The 26,564-nt window shown below is 45.2% G+C and overlaps 1 protein-coding gene across 1 annotated transcript in view; it reads left to right on the top strand.

The window, feature by feature from the left end:
- Window positions 1–26,564, top strand: part of PLXNA4 (plexin A4) — a 703,335-nt gene that overhangs the window by 581,966 nt on the left and 94,805 nt on the right. Inside the window, exons 14-17 of the mRNA XM_058190650.1 lie at window positions 2,687–2,838; window positions 7,304–7,421; window positions 17,661–17,797; window positions 22,051–22,251. Coding sequence (XP_058046633.1) covers window positions 2,687–2,838; window positions 7,304–7,421; window positions 17,661–17,797; window positions 22,051–22,251 — 608 coding nt within the window. The remainder of the gene's footprint in view (window positions 1–2,686; window positions 2,839–7,303; window positions 7,422–17,660; window positions 17,798–22,050; window positions 22,252–26,564) is intronic.

Here is a 26,564-nt window from a genome sequence, read left to right as displayed (position 1 = left end):
CCAAGGACCTCACAGTCCTCCTCCTGCTTCTACTTCTCTTCTTTCTTCGTGCCCGATAAATAGATTTAAAAACCAACAACCAGGAAATAAATAACATTCCTGGTGAAATATGACTGTTTTGACAGCTTTGCGAAATTATGACAGGAAGGAAGGGAGCTTTACTGAGCCACGCAGAGCTTGATTCGACAAATGCCTCCCCACTGAGCTTCAAATTTAAGAAGTGTGCCATTGGATACCTCGACCTAAAAATTTGGGCCGATGGAATATCCTCCAAGGCTATCCTCATAAGCCAAGAACAAATGCCTGCCATTATGTTTGCCTCAAAAATGCTTTTTCTATCGTGGCTGCAAGATTGCAAGCCACTTCCAGACCCCTTGTCACTAAATTGCTCTCAGGGCTGGGTCCCACTAACTGGGAAAAGCTGGTTAAAATGATCGAACTGGTAGGCATGCAAATTAGTCTCTATTCAGCTCCACGTGGACGGGGTCAGAACCGGTGGGAAAAACGAAATTTGTAAAAGGGGAATGAGGAGACTAAAGGGGGAAGCATTGCAAATAAGAAGGGGGGGGGAAAAACAAGGAAGGGAGGAAGAGACAAGGAGAGAAAGAAGGCAAGGAAAAAAATAGAGTCAAAAAATTACTTAGGAATTAATAGAGAAAAGATAAATATAGAGGAAGGGAGGAAAAGGAGAATGGGTGGAAATACAGGACAAGCAAAGAGAGTAAAGAACTTTCAGAGGAAGAAAGAAAAAGAGAGGAAAATAAAAAAAAAGAATTGAAATAAAGTACTGGTTGAAATATTAATGAGATTGGAAACATGTAAATAATGAGAGTGGATTCTAATATGAGAAAAGTTGTTTGAAGGTTATTGTGGATTTCTAGTTTTAATGATATTGTAGAAACTACTATGTAAAAATTTTAAACTGAGTCTTTGCTTGTCTTTTTTTTTCTATTTCTTTTTGGATTATGGCCAACAATTTATAATTTGTCATTGAAATGTAAAGACATGATTGATGTTGATGTTAATCAACATATCAAAGATAAGATGTTAATCAAATGTAAAAGAATATACATTAAAGGGGAATAAAAGGGTTTAATATTGCATTCAGTTTTGGTCGCCACGATGTAAAAAAGATGTTGAGACTCTAGAAAGAGTGCAGAGAAGAGCAACGAATATGACTAGGGGACTGGAGGCTAAAACATATGAAGAACGGTTGCAGGAACTGGGTATGTCTAGTTTAATGAAAAGAAGGACTAGGGGAGACATGATAGCAGTCTTCCAATATCTCAGGGGTTGCCCCAGAAGAAGAGGGAGTCGGGCTGTTCTCCAAAGCACCTGAGGGTAGAACAAGAAGCAATGGGTGGAAACTAATCAAGGAGAGAAGCAACTTAGAACTAAGGAGAAATTTCCTGACAGTGAGAACAATTAATCAGTGGAACAACTTGCCTGCAGAAGTTGTGAATGCTTCAACACTGGAATTTTTTAAGAAAATGTTGGATAGCCATTTGTCTGAAATGGTGTAGGGTTTCCTGCCTCAGCAGGGGGTTGGACTAGAAGACCTCCAAGGTCCCTTCCAACTCTGTTATTATGTTATATAAATGGCAGTGGGGAAAAAAGGGGGGGAAAAGAGGGATAATTTGATAAAAGATTAAAATTGGGGGTGAAGAGTAAGGTTAGTTATATAAGAGGATTGCAAATAGGGAAAGAAAAAGGAGAGAAAATATATTGATGAACGCATGGAAGAAGTGGTGGAAAAGAACTAAATTGGAGGTTAACATATACCTGACAGATATTTTGTTCAGAAAAGATGTTTTGTATGTTTTTTGTGTATAAAAAATAAAAAAACTACAAAAAAAGAAGAACTGGGGGGTGACTTGGATAAGGCACGCAGTGAGAACAGTTGTGAAATCCAATTTTTTTTTACTACCGGTTCTGTGGGCGTGGCTTGGTGGGCGTGGTGTGGCTTGGTGGGTGTGGCAGGAGAAGGATACTGCAAAATCTCCCTTCCCTTCCCACTCCAGAGGAACGATATTGCAAAATCTCCCTTCCCTCCCCACTCCAGAGGAAGGATATTGCAAAATCTCCCTTCCCTCCCCACTCCAAGGGAAGGATACTGCAAAATCTCCCTTCCCTTCCCACTCAAGAGGAAGCATATTGCAAAATCTTCATTCCCTTCCCACTCCAGAGGAAAGATATTGCAAAATCTCCATTCCCTTCCCACTCCAGAGGAACGATATTGCAAAATCTCCATTCCCTCCCCACTCCAGAGGGAGGATATTGCAAAATATCCCTTCCCTCCCCACTCCAAGGGAAGGATACTGCAAAATCTCCCTTCCCTTCCCACTCCAGAGGAAGGATATTGCAAAATCTCCATTCCCTTCCCACTCCAGAGGAAGGATATTGCAAAATCTCCATTCCCTCCCCACTCCAAGGGAAGGATACTGCAAAATCTCCCTTCCCTTCCCACTCCAGGGGAAGGATATTGCAAAATCTCCAATCACTCTGGGGCTAGCCAGAGTTGGTATTTGCCAGTTTTCCGAACTACTCAAAATTTCTGCTACCGGTTCGCCAGAACCTGTCAGAACCTGCTAGATTTCACCCCTGAGTGAAAGGCATTAAGCAAGAAGTGGTTTTGATTTCCTTTCCATCTTTTTAACTTTTCCTAACTAGAACTCTGTTTTCTTAGATAAGTCCAGTGAGAGGACCTCGCGAAGGAGGGACCAGGGTGACCATCCGAGGAGAAAATCTCGGTCTGGAATTCTGGGACATCGCAACCCATGTCAAAGTTGCTGGCGTGGAGTGTGTTCCCTTGATGGATGGATACATCCCAGCAGAGCAGTAAGTGAGGTCTGCAGGGCAAAAACGTCTCAAAAAAACCTTAAGGCCAGGGTGGGGTTGCAAAGGAATCTGGACTTGCAAGCCAAAGAGGGAATCCCCACAAGGGGACCTTGATTTGGGGAGGGAGGGGACTTTGCAGAAGAGTCCAGGTTGTTTTCCTGGAAACTGTATCAAACATGGCTTCCATGGCCATGGTGTTTTGGTGGTTTGGCTGGCTTCCCAATTTAATCAATAGTTCTAGAATTTTCTACTGCTTCCCTCCACCATCCATCCATCCTTCCTTCCATCCTTCCATCCTACAACCCATCCACCCACCCATCATCCATCCAACAATTCACCCACCCACCTACTCACCCAACACACACACATCCATCTATCCATCTATCCATCCATCCATCCAACAATTCACCCACCCAACACACACTCATCCATCCATCCATCCTTCCATCCATCCATCCATCCTACAACCATCCACCCAACACACACACACACACACACACACCCATCCACCCATCCATTGAACAATTCACCCACCCAACACGCACCCATCCATCCATCCATCCATCCATCCATCCATCCATCCATCCATCTATCCATCCATCCAACAATTCACCCACCCAACACACACTCATCCATCCATCCTACAACCATTCATCCATCCACCCAACCACCCAACCAACCAACACACACACACATCCATCCATCTATCCATCCATTCAACAATTCACCCACCCAACACACACACACACACACACATCCATCCATCCTACAACCATCCACCCAACACACACACACACACACACACATCCACCCATCCATTGAACAATTCACCCACCCAACACACACTCATCCATCCATCCTACAACCATCCATCCACCCACCCATCCAACCAACACACACACACATCCATCCATCCATCTATCCATCCATCCATCCATCCTACAACCATCCACCCAACACACACACACACACACACACCCATCCACCCATCCATTGAACAATTCACCCACCCAACACACACATCCATCCATCCTACAACCATCCATCCACCCACCCATCCACCCACCCATCCAACCAACACACACACACATCCATCCATCCATCTATCCATCCATCCATCCATCCTACAACCATCCACCCAACACACACACACACACACACACCCATCCACCCATCCATTGAACAATTCACCCACCCAACACACACATCCATCCATCCAGGGGTGGGCTTCAGAATTTTTAGCAAGGGGTTCTCTGCCCGGTTTCTGGGTGGGCGTGGCCTAGTCAGTCTCCCCCAAAATAGGCCATCAGAGGACTCCTGGGAGGGATGGGTGAGGCTGGGGGGGATGGGTGAGGCCATCCAGGAGTGGGATTTGGGGGTTCTCTGAACTGCCCAGAATCTTAGCTAGAGGTTCTCCAGAACCCCTGCAAACTCTCAGCAGCCCACCCCTGCATCCACCCACCCACCCACCCACCCACCCATCCAACCAACCAAACAACCAAACAACCAAACAACCAAACAACAACTTACTTACTAACATTTAAATCACCAATAACCATTTTCTAACTTGTATCTGTCCCCACTTTCTCAAAATTAGTTAGGATCACTGCAGAGTCATGCAAATGCATTAACTTATTTTTTAAAAAATTGTAATTAGGCCTGTAAGATACTCTGACCGCAAACAAGTCTAAGCAGTAGGCATCCCTATTTTTGTAATCTGGGTTAACAATAAGAGACTACAATTAGATTTTTTTTTGTACAAATAATGCAAAACAGTTTGCAAGGTCTAGAGAATCTTTCGTTATTTTTTAAAAAAGGAAAAAGAGGGGAAGGGGAAGAAGAGAAGGAGAGGAAGAAGTGGAAGTGGGAGGAGGAGAAGAGGAGGGAGCAAGAGGAGGAGTAAGAGGGGAGGAAGAAGAAGAAGAAGAAGAAGAAGAAGAAGAAGAAGAAGAAGAAGAAGAAGAAGAAGAAGAAGAAGAAGAAGAAGAAGAAGAAGAAGTAGTAGTAGTAGTAGAAGTAGTAGTAGAAAACAAAGATACAAAAAACCACTGACAATCCAAATTGCTGACTTTGCAATGACAAAGTTGAAACTGTTTCACACTTACATGTGAGTGCAGCAAAATCGCACAAACTGATTACAAAGCTAGACACGACCGAGTTGCTAAATGAATCCACTGGTCATTATGTAAAAAATACAAGTTGCCTGTATCCAAAAAATCATGGGAACATAAAGTGGAAAAAGTTATAGAAAATGAGAAGGTGAAGATCTTGTGGGACTTTCGAATACAGACGGATCGTCATTTGGAACACAGCACGCCAGCTTTCATGGTTTTCAAGGGCCGAAGCGTACAATTTATTGATATCGCTGTACCAGGAGATGCCGGAGTCGAAGAAAAAGAACTGGAAAAAAATCACAAAATATCGAAACTACACGATTATGGATGAAACAAGTCACAATGATACCCATGGTCATCGGGGCACTTGGTACCATGTCCAAGAATTTTACAAAAAACATCAAGAAATTGCAGCTTCCTGCAATAACACCAGCGGAACTGCAAAAAACTGCGCTACTTGGAACATTGTATATTTTAAGAAGATACTTGGTTGATACCTAGGACGCTGGCAGCAACCCGTATCAACCGTTAGCACCAGTCAATCATATTTGTGACACATTTTTAAATGTTCAGTTGACAGAGTTTCATGTTTAATGTATATGATAATAATAATAATAATATCCTGCAATTCCCAGTCAGTGCCAAGATGATTCAGGAGGCAATCTTGAGTTTATGTGGCATCAAATAGTAATCAACCTTTAAGGGCAAAGCTCCCCGGAGTTCTAAACACATAGCAACCCATCCCACGTTCTGCTCTGGGCGAAGGCCAGAATCATCTCCACCCAGCTTCATCTTTTGCTTGAACTGGAGATCTTGGTTCTCCATCCATCATTTTTTGGGTCCATCTCAGGCCACCGAGCTCTGAAATTAGTTGAAAGCAAAACGAGCTTCACCAACCTGGTGCCCTCCAGATAAGCGGTAGTCAATCTTTTTATACCTACCGCCCACTTTGGTATCTCTGTTAGTAGTAAAATTTTCTAACCACCCAATGCTGCCACAGAAATGCGTCGTGTATTGTCGTCTGCACATGCCTCTCGCGCATCATGGATTGGGTTTGGGGGCGGTGCCGGTTACCAGCTCTGCTTGTCTGTTACAGCTGGGTGGTGTGGGGGGGAGATGCGCGAGCTATTCTGGGACGAGGCTCTTTTGTTTGCGGTCGCACTATAGCGCCATTTAGTTTCACTTACGTAACGTGAACTAAACTTATGCGCGGGCGATACAAATAGTATATTTTCAGAAATTTAAATTGTCACGGGGAATTTTATGAAAACCTAATGAAAATGTTTTTAAATAATGCTATGAATTTTTTTTTTAAAGTCAATTAAATTTTAAAAAAGGAAAGTGCTTCAGTATCGAACAAAACCCCTACCGCTCACCATGAAAGCTGGAACGCCCACTAGTGGGCGGTAGGGACCAGGTTGACTCCAGATGAACTGGACTGGAAATCCTGTCCCTTGCACATGCAACATCCTTGCAGGGTTTCGAAATTATGGGCCCGCAGTCCCAATATCTGAACTCTGGCTGGGGGACCTAAGCTTTGGGGGGAAATTGCACTTCATCCAATAAAATCAGCTGGTGGCGAGCTTGGAAAAAAGGCTTCTAAATTAGTCTGACTTTTACCAATTAGATTGTAGGAAAATAATATAGGTACTGCTTGATTTACGACCAGAATTGAACCCAAAATTTCCGATGCTGAGACAGTTGTTAAGTGAAATTTGCCCCATTTTACGACCTTTCTTGCCACAGTCGTTAAGTGAATCACTGCAGTGGTCAAGTTAGTAACACGGTTGTTAAGTGAATCTGGCTTCCCCATCAATTTTGCTTGTCAGAGGGTCTCAAAAGGGGATCACGTGATCCTGGGACACCACAACCATCATAAATTACTAAGTTTGTAAAAAAGGGACAAAATTCATTTAACTGTCTTCCTTAGTAGCAGAAATGTAAGCCTCCATTCTGGTCATAAGTTGAGGACTACCTATGGTTTGAAAGCACCAAATTTAGCAGGGCATTCATTGTCTACTCCCCTTCTAACACTGATGATGTTACCTAGATGGGTGATGAAACGTCTGGAAGAGAATCACTCATCTCCTCCTCTTCCTCCTCCATTTTGCAACCCCTCTCTCTTCTAACACTGATGATGTTACCTAGTAGGGTCATGAAATGTCTGTAGGAAAGCAACCGAGCTCAGAGAGCGCCAAGTAGCCCACGTGCATTTCTGCCCTCCACAATTTTACAAACATTTTTCCTTGCCATCAATCCAGCTGGTAATGCCATGAATCTCTCTTTGGAAACTGAGAAGTAGTTCACCAAAGGAAAAGCTCAGACTTTGAACATCTCTGCTTTCTTTCTAGAATTGTCTGTGAGATGGGTGAAGCGAAACTCAGCCAGCATGCTGGATACGTGGACATTTGCGTGGCTGAATGCAGGCCAGAATTCATGGCGAAATCCTCCCAGTTCTATTACTTCACGGTAAGTCTGTGCTTCAGATCTGCCAGGTAGCCTTTTAAAGTAGCCCTGTCCTTTTAAAGTAGCCATGTGCTTTTAAAGTAGCCATGTCCTTTTAAAGTAGCCCTGTCCTTTTAAAGTAGCCATGTGCTTTTAAAGTAGCCCTGTCCTTTTAAAGTAGCCCTGTGCTTTTAAAGTAGCCCTGTCCTTTTAAAGTAGCCCTGTGCTTTTAAAGTAGCCCTGTGCTTTTAAAGTAGCCCTGTCCTTTTAAAATAGCCCTGTGCTTGTAAATAGTCATGTCCTTTAAAAGTAGCACTGTCCTTTTAAAGTAGCCCTGTGCTTTTAAAGTAGCCCTATCCTTTTAAAGTAGTCCTGTACATGTAAAGTATCCCTATGCTTTTAAAGTAACCCTGTCCTTTTAAAATAGCCCTGTGCTTTTAAATAGCCATGTCCTTTAAAAGTAGCACTGTCCTTTTAAAGTAGCCCTGTGCTTTTAAAGTAGCCCTATCCTTTTAAAGTAGCCCTGTACTTTTAAAGTATCCCTATGCTTTTAAAGTAGCCCTGTACTTTTAAAGTAGCCCTGTCCTTTTAAAGTAGCTCTGTCCTTTGAAAGTAGCCCTGTGCTTTGAAAGTAGCCCTATGCTTTTAAAGTAACCCTGTCCTTTTAAAATAGCCCTGTCCTTTTAAATAGCCCTGTCCTTTTAAAGTAGCCCTGTCCTTTTAAAGTAGTCCTATCCTTTTGAAGTAGCCCTGTGCTTTTAAATAACCATGTCCTTTTAAAGTAGCCCTGTGCTTTTCAAGTAGCTGTGTCCTTTTAAAGTAGCCCTGTCCTTTTAAAGTACCCCTGTGCTTTTAAAATAGCCCGGTTCAGCTTGCCTTCAGAAATTGTGGGTGCTCCATTCCTGGAGGATTTTAAGAAGAGACTGGACAGCCATTTGTCTGAAATGGTACAGGTAGTCCTCGACTTAGAACAGTTCATTTAGTGAACATTCTGAGTTACAACAGCATTGAGAAAAAAGTGACACAAGCACGTTCCACACTTACAACTGTTGCAGCATCCCCATGGTCACGTGATGTACATTTGGGTGCTTGGCAGCTGGTTCATATTTATGATGGTCGCAGTGTCCCAGAGTCGTGCGATCCATAATAATAATAATAATAACAACAACAACAACAGCAACAGAAATGGAAGGGACCTTGGAGGTCATCTAGTCCAACCCCCTGCCCAGGCAGGAAACCTTACATCACTTTTGTGACCTTCTGCCCAGCAAAGTCAATGGGGAAGCCAGATTCACTTAACAATTGTGTTACTAACTTAATAACTGTGACAACTATGACAAGAAAAGTCGTAAAATGGGGCAAAACTCACTTAACAACATCAATTTGGGGCTCAGTCATGGTCATAAGTCGAGAATTCCCTGTATAGGGTGTCCTGCTTGAGTAGCCGGGTTGGACTAGAAGACCTCCAAGGTCCCTTCCAGCTCTATTCTGATTGAGTTTCAATTGAGATTGCCTGGAATCCAGGAAAAGACGCAGCTGCTTTAAAGAGCAGTACACAAGGGTGACTTTCATGATCTCTCAGGCAGATTGTAGAAATCAAATCCAAAATATTTGCAATTAAAAACTGAAGAGGTAAATTTTGCGGTAAATTTTGACTTGGCCTCCTTTCCGAATCTGTTACTTGTGTGCAAATTGCAACACAACCCTGCCTCTTCTGCACATGTGTGTGGGTGTGTGTGTGATGGCATGCTCCTTCTGCAAAAAGAGGTTTGCGCCATGATGATGTGAGGTTGTGGTCATCATTTGTAGCCAGATGGGCAAACAAACAAACAAACAAACAAATAAGCAAGTAAGCTTCTGTAGCTACAGCTAGTCCTCGACTTAACAGACACAATTGAGCCCGAAAGTTCCATTGCTAAGTGAAACATTGGTTAAGTGAACTTGTAACCCATTTTTACGACCTTTCTTGCCACGTTTGTTAAGCGAATCACTGCAATTGTTAAGTAAGTCACATGGTTGTTGAGTGACTCCATCTTCCCCATGGCTTTTGCTTGTTAGAAAGGGGATCGCATGACCCTGGGGACACCACGACCATCATAAATTACTAAGTTTGTAAAAGGGGGCAAAATTCATTGAACTACTGTCTTCCTTTAGTAACAGAAATTTAGGCCTCCATTTTGGTCAAAAGTTGAGGACTGCCCGTTGAAAATACCAAATTTAACAGGGCATTCTTTTTCCACTCCCTTTTAACACTGATGATCTTATCTAGCTGGGTGATGAAACATCTGCAAGAGAATCACCCATCTCCTCCTCTTCCTCCATTCTGCAAACCCCACCTCTCTTCTAACACTGATGATGTTACCTAGTTGGGTAGTGAAATGTCAATTGATACTGCGACTGTCATAAATATGAACCATCTGCCAGCGGCCAGATTTTGAATTTTTGTGAATTTTGAAAATTCACACGAATTTTCATGAATTTTGAAACTTCACACGAATTTTCGTGAATTTTGAAAATTCAGACGAATTTTCGTGAATTTTGAAAATTCAGACGAATTTTCGTGTGAAAAACGATCATAAGCCACCTTTTTCAGTGCCATTGTAACCGAACGGTCACTAAATTGTGAGGACTAGAAGTATGGTGAATCCTTGGCTTAAAGACGAGTGTCCGAAAGAAAAAAATGGATTTATTTTTTGTACCAGTTCTCATTCTGTTTGAGGGAAAGGCCTCCCCTTGGAAATTCCTCTTGAGTTGGAAATCTCTCAGGAGCGAAGTAAGATATTTTTACACTCGCTTCCTAATGAGGTTGGCCTCGGGGCATATATGAATATTCTGGCATTTCACACAGTCACCTCTAAGATGTTTCATGTTTATACTCGCAAAAGAAGACATTTGGAGGAATGGTTCACAAAGTGATGGCAGAAGGTGATATCCTGCCCTTAGGAGACCAGGGAGGGTTTTGTTGTGACTCCAGCTCCCGAGCGTGTCCTCATGGAGGAAGATGACTCTGAAAGTGATGGGGAGGAGCTGACTAGGCCTCCCTCTCCAGGACCCTCCTTTCTGGCAATGCCTCAGGTTCCAGCTGAAGGCCAGGAGGAAGGCATGTCGGAGCACCCACTAATAGGGAGTGATGAAAATCAATCTTGGATTGATCCCAGGCAGCATCGGAGGGAGAGGCGTGTGCAGCAATGGAAGAGGTGTGGAGAGGCAAGAGATTGCTGAGTCACTGAGCCATGCCCCACAGGGGATAAAAGTGGGTGGGGTTGCTCTGCACGCTCTGTGACGGACAAAAACTGCATAACGTGAGTTTCGGATGGGATATTTTTCGGAATTAAGGCTTGGATTTTGTGAATGACTTCTGACTACTCTTTGAACTCTTGGTTGCTCCAGCAACAGACTACAGATACGCTGACTCCTGTTTCTAGAGGTGATAAGAATCTTGGCAGGCATTCGGAAAGTAGCTGCCAGCACTTTTATCTGCTAAAGGGATTCAGGTCGGCTTGTAAAAATAAATTACTGGTAGACGTCGTTTGCTCGTGTGTCTTCCTATGTGAGGCGGGGGGACAGAACAGGTTTCTCGTTTCCCCTGGAAAGGTTTGGAGATGTCCTCCAGGTGATTTCTCAAATGATAGAGGTAAAGATTTCCCATGTCTGGTTGGGGCACTGCTCATCTCTGTTTCCTAGCTGAAGGAGCATGTCTTCAGCTGGTTCGGTGATCACACGATTTGTGCACGCACGCGTGTGCACAGTTTGAAAAAAAAATCACTTCCTGGTTTCTTCAGAGGAGTAACACAGTTGATTCGCGTGACAATCCACTCTACTGCGTGAATCAGCTGAGAAGATAAAGGTAGGAAAACAGTGTCGGTGGGCAGGCGGGCAGGCCCATCTGATCATTGGGGCAAGCTGGTTCACTCCCAGCTGATCATCAGAGATACTGAACCGGTAGAATCCCATCCATGCTTCCATGGCCATGTGGTCAGTACGATTATATGCCGAATGCTGTTTCCTTCTCACCAAAGTGGTACCTATTGATCTACTCACATTTGCATGCTTTCGAACAGCTAGGTGGGAAGAAGCTGGAGCAAGGAACGGAGCTCCCCCTCATCGCACAGCGCTCGGGTCTCGAACCTGGGGTGTCAGCTTTCTAGTTGACAAGCTCAGGGTCTTTAACCACTGAGCCATCGCGCCCCTCCTGCCCACAAAATTGGCGGGAAATTTCAGAAATACACTGAGCTCTCCTCAACTTCAGCAGAGGACAGTGTGTGACTAGGGAAACCTGTATGGTCCTGAATCCTGGGGCGACAGCTGAGACGTTCCTTCCATTGATAAGTGTTAAGACCATTGTTAAGTGAGTTTTGCTCCATTTTACGACCATTGTTAAGTGAATCACTGCAGTAGTTAAGTTAGTCACACAGTTGTTAAGTGAACCTGGCTCCCCCATTGACTTTGCTCGTCAGAAGGTCGCAAGAATGGATCAAATGACCCCAGGACCCTGCAACCCTCACAAACATGAGTCAGTCACCAAGCATCCAGATTTGGATCATGTGACCCTGGGGGATGTTGAAACGGTCGTAACTGTGAAAACCGGCCATAAGTCACATTTTTCAGTGCTGCTGTAACTTTGAACGGTCGCAAAACAAACGGTTGTAAGTCGAGGAGTCCCGCGATCCCCTTTTGCGACCAACGTCAACGGTGGAAGCCAGTTTCACACAACAACAGCAGTGATTCGCTTAACAGCCGCGGCAAGTAAGGTGGCCAAATGGGGCAAAGCTCCCTTGACAAATGTCTCGCTTAGCGACAGGAATTTGTGGCTCAGTTGCGGTCATAAATCGAGGACTACCTGTACAGCGGATACCACATGGCCCTGCACCCACAGCCTTGTGAGTTGTGCGATCTAGAATCTGTTAAGGCAGCTGTGAATCATTAATAGACCACAGCCACATACCACACACCTGTAATGAGATGATAATAAATTTCTGTGTGTTATGATTGTAACACCTGCGGAAATTCCTAGGCTCTCTCGGGACTGGAAAGGACTAGTATTTATTTTACTTTACGGATAGCAGTTGTTCACCTGCCAATGAAAGCTGCGAGTAAACTTATACAAAGAGTAAGAAATAAAGCGAGGTTTGGAGCTGGGGATCTAAAAAAAAAAAACAGGAGGCAGGAAAAAACAGGGAGGGAGGAAGAGAGGAAAACTAAAAGGAATATCAAATATTTATTCTAGGATAGTCACTTGCTAGATTTTGCTGCAGCCTTGTGCGGTTTTGTGAAGAGCTGAGATGTTGTGGTTGTGGCAACATTAAAAACGGAATAATATTGTATGGTTGTTGTTGTTTTTTCCAGTTGGTTTCAGGTTTCCCCCCCCCCCCCCAATTCAGGGTATAGATAGTCCTCGACTTATAACCCGTACATGGAGTGACCATTTGTAATTACAGCAGTGCTCCATATGACTGTGTTTTTTTGTACTTACGGCCACCGCATTTCCAAGGTCACAGGATCAGAATTAACTGAATTAACTCATTTTGTGGGTCCGTGCAACCTGTTGAGCTGGAAATGAGCTAACTGGGTTTTGGGTTCAGCTAACAGGAGAGGAAAAAAAAGTTCCTTGAAGTAAAATTGGCTGGGGAATTCTGAGAGTTGAAATCTACACATCTTAAAAGTCACCCAAGTGGAGAAAAATCTTGGTTTAGGGCCATTATGGCAATCCTATGGCACGTATGCCACAGGTGGCACGCGTAGCCATATCAGTGGGCATGTGAGCTCAGCATAGAGTCCCACCGGCAGTTGGCAAACGGGCCGTTTCTGGCATCTGGAGGACCTCTGGGGGGGAGGGGGAAAGGGTGTTTTTGCTCTCCCCAAACTCCTAGAGAGGCCCTGGAGGCTGGGGACAGCAAAAAACCGGGCCTTCCAGTCCCATGGAAGTTGGCAAATGGGCCATTTTCGGCCTCCGGAGGACCTCCAGGGTGGGGGAAGGCCGTTTTTGCCCTCCCCAGACTCCTAGAAAGGCTCTGGAGTCAGGTGAGAGAGAAAAACGGGCCTACAAGGCCATTGCATGCCAGAAATGAGGGGAATGTGGGGGGGGTCACGTGTGCATGCACAGGGGTGAGACGCATAGAATTATAGGTGTTGGCACGCGCAACCCCTCTCTGCTGCACCCCCCCTTTCTGGCACCCGATGGCAAAAAGGATAGCCATCACTGGTTTAGGGGGATCGAGAGGGCATCCAGCTGCTCCTTCATCAAAACGTCAACCTTTTCTGCCAAAGTAGTTGAAGAGAAGCGGGGGAGAAACTGGGGAAGGACAGGGAGAGAACCTCTCATTTAAATGCAGGTGGCGGCTTTTCGCGTGGGACCCAGCTGAAAAGTTTTTCTATTAAAATGCAAATGAAAGAAGAAATGGCAACTACAGATTTCTCCAGGAGAGAAAAGAAAAAAAGGATGAATGTCTGGCTGTTCTTCAGGATCACAGGGATGGGTCTGCCTCTTAAATAAGACGGGGGAGGGGGGGGACACGTTATCTTGATGATGGGCTGAAAGGCAGAGTGCGAGAGAGGGAGGGGGTGGGTGGGATCGATCCTTATTTATATAGAATGACAGGTTGCTCCGCGGTTCGGGGTGTTTTCAGGCAGCGGAAACAGAAGGTGGCTTTGGGCCTGGATTTAGGATAATCTCTCTCTCCCTCCCTCCCTCTCTGTCTCCCTCCTCCCTCCCTCCCTCTCTCTCTCTCCCCTCTCCCTCCCTATCTCCCTCCCTCCCACTCTCACTCTCTCCCCTCCTCCCTCTCTCCCCTCTCTCCCCTCCTCTCTCTGCCCTCTCCTCTCTCCCTTCCTCCCTCTCTCCTCCCACCTCTCTCTCCTCCTCTCCTCTCTCTCTCTCCCTCCCTTTCTCCCCCTACCTCCCGCCTCCTCCTCCTCCCTCTCTCTCCTCCTCCTCCCTCCCTCTCTCTCCCCTCCTCCTTCCTCCCTCCCTCTCTCCTCCCTCTCCCCTCTCCTCTCTGTCTCCCCCTCCTCCTCCTCTCTCTCCTCTCTCTCCTCTCCTCCCTATCTCCCTCCTCCCACTCTCACTCTCCCTCCCTCCTCTCTCCCTTTCTCTCCCCTCCTCTCTCTGCCCTCCTTCTCTCTCCCTTCCTCCTCTCTCCCTCCCTCTCTCTCTCCTCCTCCCTCTCTCTCCCCTCTCTCTCCTCCTTTCTCCCCTACCTCCCGCCTCCTCTCCTCCTCCCTCCCTCTCTCTCCTCCTCCTCCCCTCCTGCTCTCCCCCTCCCTCCTTCCTCCCTCCCTCTCTCTCTCCCTCCCTCTCTTCCCCTTCCTCCCTCTCTCAGTCTCTGTGTGTGTGTGTGTGTGTGTGTGTGAGTGTGTGTGTGTGTGTGAGAGAGAGAGACAGAGAGAGAGATAAAAATCAAGATATCCATCCATCAATCCATCCATCCATTAACAAACAAGTAGATTGTTTCAATAATAAAGCAAAATTTAGCCCTTCCTTCCTTTTTCCTTCCTTTCTCTTTCTCTTCTACTTTCTTTCCTTCCTTCCTCCCTCCCTTCCATTTTTCCTTTCTTTCCTTTTCTTCCTTCCTTCCTTCCTTCCTTCCTTCCTTCCTTCCTTTCTCTTTCTCTTCCTTTCTCTTTCTCTTCTTTCCTTTTCTTGCTTCCTTGCCTCATTCCTTCCTTCCCTCCCTCCCTCCCCTTTTAAATGCAATGCTCATTTACATTAACTAGGAGCAACCTGCTACTGACCATTTTCTGGATCTAAACAATCTGCTGAACTGGAAATTATCTAATTAGGCTGGGTTCAGCAGCTGCTAACGCCTTCAAGTACTTGGCAAGAAAAGAGACCCTTAAAATTAAAAATCACCCTGTCTTGCATATTGATTAACTGCAAAACTATAGGATTTGGTTTGGTGTTATTGGGTGAATTCCGGGAAGGCATGGATGACTAACTTATTTCTTAGTATGAGTTTTATCATGAATTTTTGAAGTAAGTACCTGTCAGAGTAGACTGGAATAGGCAACAGGTCAGCCAAATTATTTATTTATTATTTATTTATTTATTTAATCACATTTTTATACCGCCCTATCTCCCGAGGGACTCAGGGCGGTTCACAGCTTAATAAAAACATACATATAAATACAAAATAAAACACCAATTTAAAAAACTTATTAAATAAGGCCAAATATTAAAAATTGCAATAAAAATAATAAAACCCCATTAAAACCAAATTTAAAATTTAAAATTCTAGTCCAGTCCTGCGCAAATAAATAGATGTGTCTTAAGCTCGCGGTGAAAGGTTCGAAGGTCAGGAAGTTGACGAAGACCTGGGGGAAGTTCGTTCCAGAGGGTGAGAGCCCCCACAAAAAAGGCCCTCCCCCTGGGTGTCACCAGTCGGCACTGCCTGATTGACAGCACCCTAAGGAGTCCTTCCCTGTGAGAGTGCATGGGTCGGTGGGAGGCAATCGGTGGCAGCAGACGGTCCCGTAAGTAGCCCGGCCCTATGCCATGGAGCGCTTTGAAGATAGTTACCAAAACCTTGAAGCGCACCCGAAAGGCCACAGGTAGCCAGTGCAGTCTGCGCAGGAGAGGTGTCACATGGGAGCCACGAGGGGCTCCCTCTATCACCTGCGCAGCCGCATTCTGGACCAACTGGAGCCTCCGAGTGCTCTTCAGGGGGAGCCCCATGTAGAGAGCATTGCAGTAATCCAGACAAGATGTCACGAGAGCATGAGTGACCGCGCATAGGGCATCCCGATCTAGAAAGGGGCGCAACTGGCGAACCAGGCAAACCTGGTAAAAAGCTCTCCTGGAGACGGCCGTCAAATGGTCTTCAAAAGACAACCGTCCATCCAGGAGAACACCCAAGTTGCGCACCCTCTCCATTGGGGCCAATGACTCGTCTCCAACTCGTCTCCAACAGTCAGCCGCGGCTGCAGCTGACTGTACCGGGGTGCCGGCATCCACAGTCACTATGGGGCACGGTCCAGTAAACATGTGGTGGCATTCAACCTCCCCAGTAACCTGTCCATGTCCTCGGGAGCCACAGGGTCAAACTCATCCCAAACAGTCTCAACAAGACAACTCTCTGACATCTCACCTGGATCCACCCAATTTTGATCTAGACCATCCCGAAGCTGAACGCTTTTATCGTATATCGATTTTATCGATTTTAGCCAATGGGGACTGTTTGGAAACTGAAACATAGTATTTGTTTGTATGGGGCCATAAGAGACGGTTTGGAACCTGGGCGTGGCTTAGACTTGCTGACATGTATATAAGAGTTGGTCTGGCCTCTGTAAATTTGGTGCCTCTGTACAATATATTAGCCTCAGTATCTCTCTACCTCTGTAATGACTCGCTTCTATGAATATTGCTTCCATGTTCCTGATATCATTAAGTCTTGTAAGTGCTGTACCTTGATGAAGGTATCTTTTCTTTTATTTACACTAAAAGCATATGCACCAAGACAAATTCCTTGTGTGTCCAATCACACTTGGCCAATAAAAATTCTATTCTATTCTATTCTATTCTATTCTATTCTATTCTATTCTATTCTATATATATGATTGCTTATTTGTACCCTATGACTATCATTAAGTATTGTACCTTAGAATTCTTGATGAACGTAACTTTTTCTTTTATGTACTCTAAGAGCATATGCACCAAGACAAATTCCTTGTGTGTCCAATCACACTTGGCCAATAAAAATTCAATTCAATTCAATTCAATTCAATTCAATTCTATTCTATTCTATTCTATTCTATTCTATATTGTATGCTGAATTCTGCAGTATGGAAGTTTCTTATGTAGATGAATCCTGCAGAATTATTTAGTTGTGTCTGATTGTGTGTGCTGCAACAAACTCTGATAGTACCAGTGGGTGGGTTGCCACCGGTTTGCCCTGGGTCAGGTGAACCAGTGGTGGTGTCAGGAAGCTCCACCCATTTGCCCAGAAGTCTCTGCACATGCGCAGAAGTGTCATGTGCGTGTGGAAGCGCACACATACCCACGAGTAAACCGGTAGCGACAGGATTTGAATCCCAGTACTGGATAGTACCTATCTTACTTCAAGATAACTCTTAACAGGTAACTAAGACACAGTCCAGTGTTATTTTTAAAAAAAGCTTTCCAAGGATGCTAACTCCGCTCGGTCGTCCCTTGAATGAACAGCCGCTGGTCTTTTATTTTCATCAGGCCCTGCTGTCACCCTTTCAGAGTATTGCTATTCCATTCAATTTCACTTTCTTCTTCCCTTTCCTATTTTTTTTTTTTTTTAGATGCTGTCTCTTTCTGACCTCAAGCCAAAGCAAGGACCAATATCAGGTGGTACCCAAGTCACGATCACGGGCAAAAACCTGAATGCAGGAAGCAACGTTTCCGTAATGTTCGGAGAATATCCTTGCCTTTTCCACCGGTAAGTTTCTTTGATATTTGACTGTTTGAGTGGACAATGACACTGAGAAAAGTGACTTATACGGAACTTAGAAAAAAAGCCCCCAAACAGAGCTTCAGAAAAAAAGGCCCAAACAGAAACTTAGAAAAAAAGCCCCCAAACAGAGCTTCAGAAAAGAAGCTTCCAAACAGAGGTTCAGAAAAGCAGCCCCCAAACAGAGCTTCAGAAAAGAAGCCCCCAAACAGAGCTTCAGAAAAAAAGGCCCAAACAGAGCTTCAGAAAAGAAGCTTCCAAACAGAGGTTCAGAAAAGCAGCTCCCAAACAGAGCTTCAGAAAAGAAGCCCCCAAACAGAGCTTCAGAAAAGAAGCTTCCAAACAGAGGTTCAGAAAAGAAGCCCCCAAACAGAGCTTCAGAAAAGAAGCCCCCAAACAGAGCTTCAGAAAAGAAGCCCCCAAACAGAGCTTCAGAAAAGAAGCCCCCAAACAGAGCTTCAGAAAAGAAGCCCCCAAACAGAGCTTCAGAGGCTTTTTTTCTGAAGTTCTGGTTTAGAGGCTTTCAGAGGCAAAAAAAAAAGTTTTTTTCTGAAACGGAGTTTCAGAGGCAGAAAAAAAAGGCACAGAGCTCACAACCAAGGAACCAGTTGCTAAAATTCACCTCTGGGAACACTTGATTGGGGGGCATATTCCGGGAGACCGATCCACCTGCCAATCAGCTTTTTTCTTATTTTCCTCCCCAAAAACTAAGGTGCATCTTACACTCCAGTGCATCTTATACTCCGAAAAATACGGTACTTTTCCAAAGTAGCAAAATTCAGGAATCCGGGAAGCACCATTTCCAAATAACGCATTTTACGCCAAGACGTACGACTGCAACTGAGCCCCAAATATCCATCCTAAGTCATGACGGTTGCATGCCTCGGGTTACAACCGTCATGATTTACGATGAAAATTTCAGGCTCCATAACAGTCGTAAGTCTGAGGACTAGCTGCACAAAAACTGCTTTATTTGGAAACGGTTCTCCCCGATTCTGGCGTTGTTGTTAAACTGAGGCCCTCACCTAACCAGGCCCAGTGGTACGACTTTTTCTACAGCTGTTGTAAAGCCAACGACATGGTCCCTAAGCCAATCGATTTATTGCCATGGGCGTTTCTTGGCCAATAACCGGTTAAAAAGTCTAGAAACCGGCAAAAAAACATTGCAACTGGCCGTAAAGTGGAGCTAGTTGCAAAGCACCTGAGATACGATCATGTATCCCTGGAGGTATGTGCAGCCATCAGAACTCTGGAACTGGGTCATATTGTAGTTTTGGGGTCTATTGTAGTTTTGGACGGTCACTAAGTAACTGCTCGAGTGGTGCGGTGGCCTAGAGGCGGAGCTCTCACCTCACAATCAGGAGAGTGTGAGTTCGATCCTAGGTAGAGGCAGATATTTCTCTCTCTGGGCACAATGAGATTTTTTTTTTTTGCTGAACAAAACTCCGCACTGGCAACAGGAAGAGCATCCGGCCAGTAAAACACTCAGCTCCATTCAGTTGCCCACTCCACCCCGCAAGGGATTATAGGGGTCATTAAAAGAAGATGATGACTAAGCAACCGGTCACTAAGTGAGGACTCCAGTGAAGCCATTGCAGCTCCCAAAAGCTTAAGCAATTTTTTTTAAAAAAAAAATTGTTAGGGGGGGAGAGGGAAAATACGAGCAGACTCCTGATTTTTGCTATTTCTTTTTTTTTTTTAATAATTTTTATTAAACTTTTAACTTTTAAAAACAAAATAAAAAAAAGTACAACAAAAAAACAAACACACATTAAAAACACATAACGGTCATAACATTACATATTTTACAGCTTGCCGTATCGGCATAAATATACATACTCTGTTCTTATTCAGTCGTTCTTCTACATGCTTATATTTACATTGGTATCTATTTACCAATCCGTCCTTATCCGGTTAACACAATTCAATGGTTTATACTTCCTGATTTTAACTTAATTAGGTTAACATTCCCATTTATTATTTTGATTTCTTTTTTCTAACCAATCGTATAATTTATTCCACACTTTGTAGTATTCCGACTCTTCCCTTTCCTTAATTTCTGGCGTCATCTTGTCCGATTTTTGCTATTTCTATGTTGGTGGGCAAAGCCTTGATGTCACCTGCAAAAAAAGAAAAAAAAAACCAAGGAAGATGTTCGGAGAAGCTCCATAAAGTATCCCCTGGGTCAACTACATTATTGACATTTGGGAGGAAGCCTTCGCTGGGGGCCGTGTGTGTGTGTGTGTGTGTGTGGCAGCCACAGGGGGTTGTCAAAATCTGCAGGAAGGCCAGTGTGACATTGCAACACCTGCCATCTTGCAGACTGTGTGGTTTGCGGACTGCGGACCGTTCTGGTTGTCTCCTGGATTTGTATTCTCCCCAGGCGTTCCACCTGCATCAAATGTGGGTGTTATGTCCCCCACCCCACTTCACAGAGCAAATGCAAAGACCCGTGTCTCCCAGTCTTTTTATTTGCTACAGACCTGATTTTCTTCAATTGAGGAAATACTTGGCAGTGACCGTGCAAAGGCTTGCCAAGTTCGGAGTCCGTTATCTCGTATCCAAGATCCGTTGCCAAAACTCACTGACAAAAGTCCTTTAACCCTCCAACAACCAAGCTGCAGTGCACCCTTGGTAGTTTTTTTGTCCGTCACAAGGGCCACATGGCAGCTCCACCCACTTTTATACCCTATGGGGTGTGGCTCAGTGACTCAGCGATCTCTGAGCCTGCCACACCTTTTCCTCTGCTGCGCACGCTTATCTTTTTGTCGCTGCCTCGGATCAATCCAGGATTGATCGTCAGCAGCTGGGACTTGAGGCATTGCCAGGGAGGAGGAGGGTGCGGGAGAGGGAGGCCTTGTCAGCTCCTCCTCCTGGCCTGCAGCTGGAACTTGGGGTGGTGCCAGCAAGGAAGGTCCTGGCGAGGGAGGCCTTGCTGGCTCTTCTCCCTCACTTCCCGAGTCACTCTCCTCCATGAGAACAGGTTCGAGGGCCGGAGTCACAACAGTGGGGCTGCGCAGAGCTTCGGTGGATGCAGTTGCTTGACTCTCTTCTTGAGAGTCGTGGAGGCCACTTGGAGGTTGATCTGTGTCCTCTGGGTCATCTGAATAGTGCAAATGGGTGTAGAAGTTTCTTGGAGCTGCTGAAAGGACAGGAGACAAGAGTTGTCCTCTCCCCGTGATGGCGAATCGATGGCACATGTGCCAGAGGTGTCACGCAGCACTGGGGCGACACAAGCTGTCGCCCCAGTTCAGCTCCACCGTGCATATGCACGCCTTCCGCTGGCCAAGTTGTCTTCAGGTCTCTGCCACGCATGCAAAGGGGGCAGGGCATATGCACGGGGGCTGCACACGCATTGCATTTTGGGGGATTCGGGCGTGCATGTGCTCATGCACACATTCACACGTGCACTTTGGCCACTCAGTCCGGAAAATGGTTAGCCATCACTGTCCTATCCATTTCCCTCTGTTGTGGGAGGACTGTTCAGTCTTAATGTAGATGGCCTCTTTGACCCTTCTTTCAAACCATTGGGCCTCTCTGCAGTGGTGGGATTCAACTTTTTTTACTACTGGTTCTGTGGGCATGGCTCGGTGGGCATGGCCAGAGGCTGTGACGGGCAGCACTCGGCCTCCTGCACACACACCCAGGAGCAAAAACAGGCTGTGAGGGGATGCACCGCACCCCACCCACCACTTTGGGCCTAGGTGGTCACCCTGAAGCCTCCTGGGAGAGAAAACAAGGTGCGGGGGGCTAGTGCCACCCCCCTGCCCTCCGTTTTGGGCCTAGGAGGCCTCCCTGCACTTAACTGGGAGCCAAAATGTGGCGTGTAGGGACTCCTGGAAGAGGCGGGGCAGGAAGGGGCAGGGCCAGCCAGCAATTTAACTACCGGTTCGCCCGAACTGGCTGAATCCCACCACTGCCACTCTGTCCAGAATGTGGACTTTGCCGTCTTCAAAAAAAGGGCCTAGATTGACCTCCAAGTGACCTCAATGCCTCTCAAAGAGAGTACTAATGACCAGACGACTGTAACGAATATAAATCCTTCCGTTCTCCACCATTCAGTCAGAACTGAAGAAGCTTCTTGGATGAGAAGCGAAATGTCTTCAAGGCAAAACTAAGAGAGTCCAGTTGCCTTTTGAAAAAAAGCACCTTTGGAACAACCTTGACCTGGGTGACTGAGAATCTCCACAGGCTTTCCGACATTTCTAAAGCCGGTTTAACGCCTTTCCTTGCCCTGACAGGAGGACGGCCGAATACATTATTTGCAACACCACAGCTTTTGGAAACGTCTTGGAGAAGAACATGGTGGACGTAACCGTGAAGGTGGACAAGGCCGTGCTGCGCAAGGAGCTGGAGAAGGCTAAAATGCACAAGGAGCTGAAGTTTAAATACGTGGAGGATCCAACCATTTTGAGAATCGAACCCGAGTGGAGCATTGTCAGGTAACGAGGACACGAGGAAGGATGGTCCTTAATGGGGACGTGTCTCACGGTGGAGTGGGGTGGGGGGCGGTTGAGAAATATTTCAAGAAAAGAAGGGCGGGAGAGGTGAAGGACGCTAACTAGGTTGTGGAGAATGGTGTTTATCCCATTTATTTCAGATCCTAGCGATAGCGATAGCGCTTAGACTTATAGCCCGCTTCCCAGTGCTTTTACAGCCCTCTCTAAGCGGTTGACAGAGTCAGCATATTGTCCCCCAACAATCTGGGTCCTCATTTTACCCACCTCGGAAGGACGGAAGGCTGAGTCAACCTTGAGATCATCATGAATTCCAGATGAAAGCTCTTCACCTCAATGACATTAGTTTCATTTGTTGGAAATGGTGGCCCAGAGGAAGCCCACTCAGAAGCCAAAGTCGGCTCCTTGCTTAGGGTTTCTCAACTTTGGTGACTTTAAGATGGGTGGACTTCAACTTTCAGAATTCCTCAGCCAGCATCTTCTTTCAATCACCTCCTTCTCCTCCACCTCCACCTGCATCTCCAACTCCTCCTTCTCTTTCACCTCTTTTCTCTTTCTCCTCCATCTCTTTCGTCTCCTTCTCCTTCACTCCTTCTTCTCCTTCCACTTCTCCTCCTCCTTCTCCTCCACCTCCACCTTCTTCTCCTTCTCTTTCTCTTTCTCTTTCTCCTTCTCCTTTCTCTTTCTCCTTTCTCCTTCTCTTTTCACCTCCTTTCTTCTTCTCTTTCACCTCCTTTCTCCTTCTCCTCCATTTCTTTCATCTCCTTCTCCTTCACTCCTTCTCCTCCTTCCCATCCTCCTCCACTTCCACCTCCACCTCCTCCTTCTTCTCCTTCTTCTCCTTCTCCTTCTCTCTTTCTCCTTTCTCTTCTCCTTCCTTCTCCTCCTTCTCTTTCACCTCCTTTCTTCTTCTCTTTCACCTCCTTTCTCCTTCTCCTCCATTTCTTTCATCTCCTTCTCCTTCACTCCTTCTCCTCCTTCCCATCCTCCTCCACTTCCATTTCCACCTCCACCTCCTCCTTCTTCTCCTTCTTCTTCTCCTTCTCCTTTCTCTTTCTCCTTTCTCCTCCTTTCACTTCCTTTCTTCTTCTCTTCACCTCCTTTCTCCTTCTCCATCTCTTTCATCTCCTTCTGCTTCACTCTTTCTCCTCCTTCCCTCCTCTTCTTCCACCTTCTCTTTCTTCTCCTTCTTTTTCTCCTTCTCCTTTCTCCTCCTTTCTTCTTCTCCTATTTCTCCTCCTCTTCCTTCTCCTCCATCTCCCTCATCTCCTTCTCCACTTCTAGCTCCTCCTTCACCTCCTTTTCCTTCTTTTCCTTCTCCTTCACCTCCTTTTCTCTCTTCTTCTCTTTCTCTTCCTCCTCCTCCATACTGTCCATTTGGCCAAGAGTTAAATCTTCACAATTTTCATGGCAACATTTTCAGAAACAGTTTGCCCTGCCCTTCTTTCTTAGTGGTTGAGAGAGAAGGACTGGTGCATAATCACTCCAACTGGTTTCGGGCTCAATCCAGGACCAGAACTCATGACCTTCCAGTTTCTAGCCTTGTTGCTTTCACTAGTTCACCAAACTCTTTTAATTCCAAGCTAGTAGATTCACACCAGTGGTGAGTTTCATATTTCGTTACCGCCAGTTCACCGGGTGCGCATGTGCCTGGCCTCAAAAACATGCCTAAACAGGATGGCATAGAGCTGGAGTGGGTTCGGGCGAACCGATCAGAACCGGCTGAATGCCAATGTCAGGGTTCCAAGGAACACCCCCAACGAAATAAGGCTCTGAGGCTTGAAGTTCCTCAAAGTTCCAATTTATTAGAGATGTCATGTTGGCACAGCTGGGAAAACTTGAATCTGAAAGCTTCCAGGTTTTCCATACCCAGTTGACAGTTCACAGCCCTGCCCCACCCCCACAAGTTCATCACATTGTTCAATCAACTCTTCACACTCAATTGAATACAATCTTCAGGCAGTCTCCGTTAGACACAGGATGTCCTTGAAAACGGAATGTTGTTATGACAAACTTTCTACCGCTCCAACAACAACCCCCTCCCAACTTCCCCAGCTAAAATATGTGGCAGTTAAGAAACAAGAAAGAAAATTGCCTTCCAAAACTGACACCCACCTCTGATTCACACACCAGCCTGTGACAGGAACTTCAACGTATCTGCCCAGTTCTAGGAACTTGGAATAGAAACTCACCCTGTCCTCAGAGGACATATGAATAGAAGAGTCTCTTTTTCCCCACCACCAACCCATGATATTTTTACAGGTGCTCATTCCCCAGGTCTGTTCGGTCTCATTATTGTATTAATTTGCATTTAAAAAGGGCTTCCAGTTTTTTTATAGGCAGGTTTGATCCAATTTGGTTTCAAAGTACACATTTTAAAACGCGTCTTGAGAGGGTTTGAGCTGAGGTGTGAAATTCCGAGAAGAGATATGTTCCAGCCCTGGCATGCATTAGTTTTAAAAAAAAAAACATACAAGGAGCGTTCTGTAAGTAGAAACAGCTTTTAAAACTGCATATATTAGGAAAATGTGCATAAAAATGCAGATGACTTGAGAGAGATTGGGAGGTGTCTAAAAAAATAGTGCAAAATGATACAGGATTGAGCGAAGGTAAGATGAGGAGAAAATGAGAAACGGAGATAAAACTGAAATTCACACATTTTTCTACGCCTAATTATATCTCAAGAGTTAAAAAAAAAAATCTTCATTCCCCCTAGTTTAACAGATTTGAGGGATACATTTATTTCAAAAAAAAAATCTATCTAAAGGAGCTTTCAGCTGTTAAGAGGACAGATTGTGGTGATTATAGCGGAATAAATTCAAGTCTGTGGTCTATTTATGTTTTTTTTTCCAGTTTTTAAAAAAAACAAGAGTATTTTTTTTTCTCCGAGAGCAATTGCTCTTGAAAGGCAGGATTGCTCTGAATTTTCCAATTTGGTAAAAGTCTTGCTGCATTTATTTTCCATCAATTAAAAGTTTTGCAGACTTCAGCAAACCCCGAACATCCTTTTACTATCATGGCCTCTTCTTTATCGGGGCCCCTAACCAATTTCATTTTCTTTAACTGTCTTTGCAACATCCTGATTTTACAGGTAGTCCTCGAGTTACGACCACAGTGAGCCCGACATTTCTGTCATCAAATGAGACATGTCTTAAGTGCGTTTGGCCCAAGGGTGAAATCTAGCAGGTTCTGACACGTTCTGGAGAACTGGTAGCGGAAATTTTGAACAGTTCGGAGAACCGGTAGCGGAAATTTTGAACAGTTCGGAGAACCGGTAGCGGAAATTTTGAACAGTTCGGAGAACCGGTAGCGGAAATTTTGAGTAATTCAGAGAACTGGCAAATACCACCTCTGGCTGGCCCCAGAGTGGGGTGGGAATGGGGATTTTGCAGTATCCTTCCCCCAGGAGTGGGGTGGGAATGGAGATTTTGTAATATCTTTCCCCCAGGAGTGGGGAGGGAATGGGGATTTTGCAGTATCTCTTCTCTGATGGGAATGGAGATTTTGCGGTATCCTTTCCCTGCCACGCCCACCAAGCCATACCCAAGAAGCCACACCACGCCCACCAAGCTACACCCACAGAACCGGCAGTAAAAAAAAATTGGGATTTCACTACTTGTTTGGCCCCATTTTACAACCTGTCTTGCCTCAGTCGTTAAGTGAACCACTGCAGGGGATGTTAGTTAACCTGGTTGTTAAGTGAATCTGGCTTCCCTATTGATTTTACTCACCGGAAAAAGATAGAATAGAATAACAGAGTTGGAAGGGACCTTGGAGGTCTTCTAGTCCAACCCCCTGCTTAGGCAGGAAACCTTGTACCATTTCAGACAAAGGGTTATCCATCCTCTTCTTAAAAACTTCCAAGATCACACAACCCCAGGGCACAGCAACCCATCGTAAATACATGCCAGTTGCCAAGCATCCAAATTTTGATTGTGTGCCATGCTGCGACGGTTGTAAGTGTGAAAAACGGTCGCCAGTCACTTTTTTTCAGGGCTGTTGTAACTTTGAACGGTCGCTGAAGGAACGCTTGTAATTCGAGGACTTATTTGTATTGGGCAGCGTCATTCCTTACCGAGAAATTTAACCTCCAGACTTGAAATCCTGGGATTAGAAAACTTAGAACTCCACCAACTCCGACAAGAGCTGTGTTTAACACACTGAATCATCTATTGCAATGTCCTTCCTGTTAAAGACGACTTCAGCTTCAACACCAATAATACAAGAGCAAACAATAGATTCAAACTTAATGTCAACCGCTTCAATCTTGATTGCAGAAAATATGACTTTTGTAACAG

This window comes from Ahaetulla prasina, chromosome 7 (genome assembly GCF_028640845.1).
Source record: "Ahaetulla prasina isolate Xishuangbanna chromosome 7, ASM2864084v1, whole genome shotgun sequence".
In the NCBI taxonomy this organism is placed as follows: domain Eukaryota; kingdom Metazoa; phylum Chordata; class Lepidosauria; order Squamata; family Colubridae; genus Ahaetulla; species Ahaetulla prasina.
The sequence above is the reverse complement of the archived record's forward strand: the minus strand, read 5'-3'. Positions and strand labels throughout refer to the sequence as shown.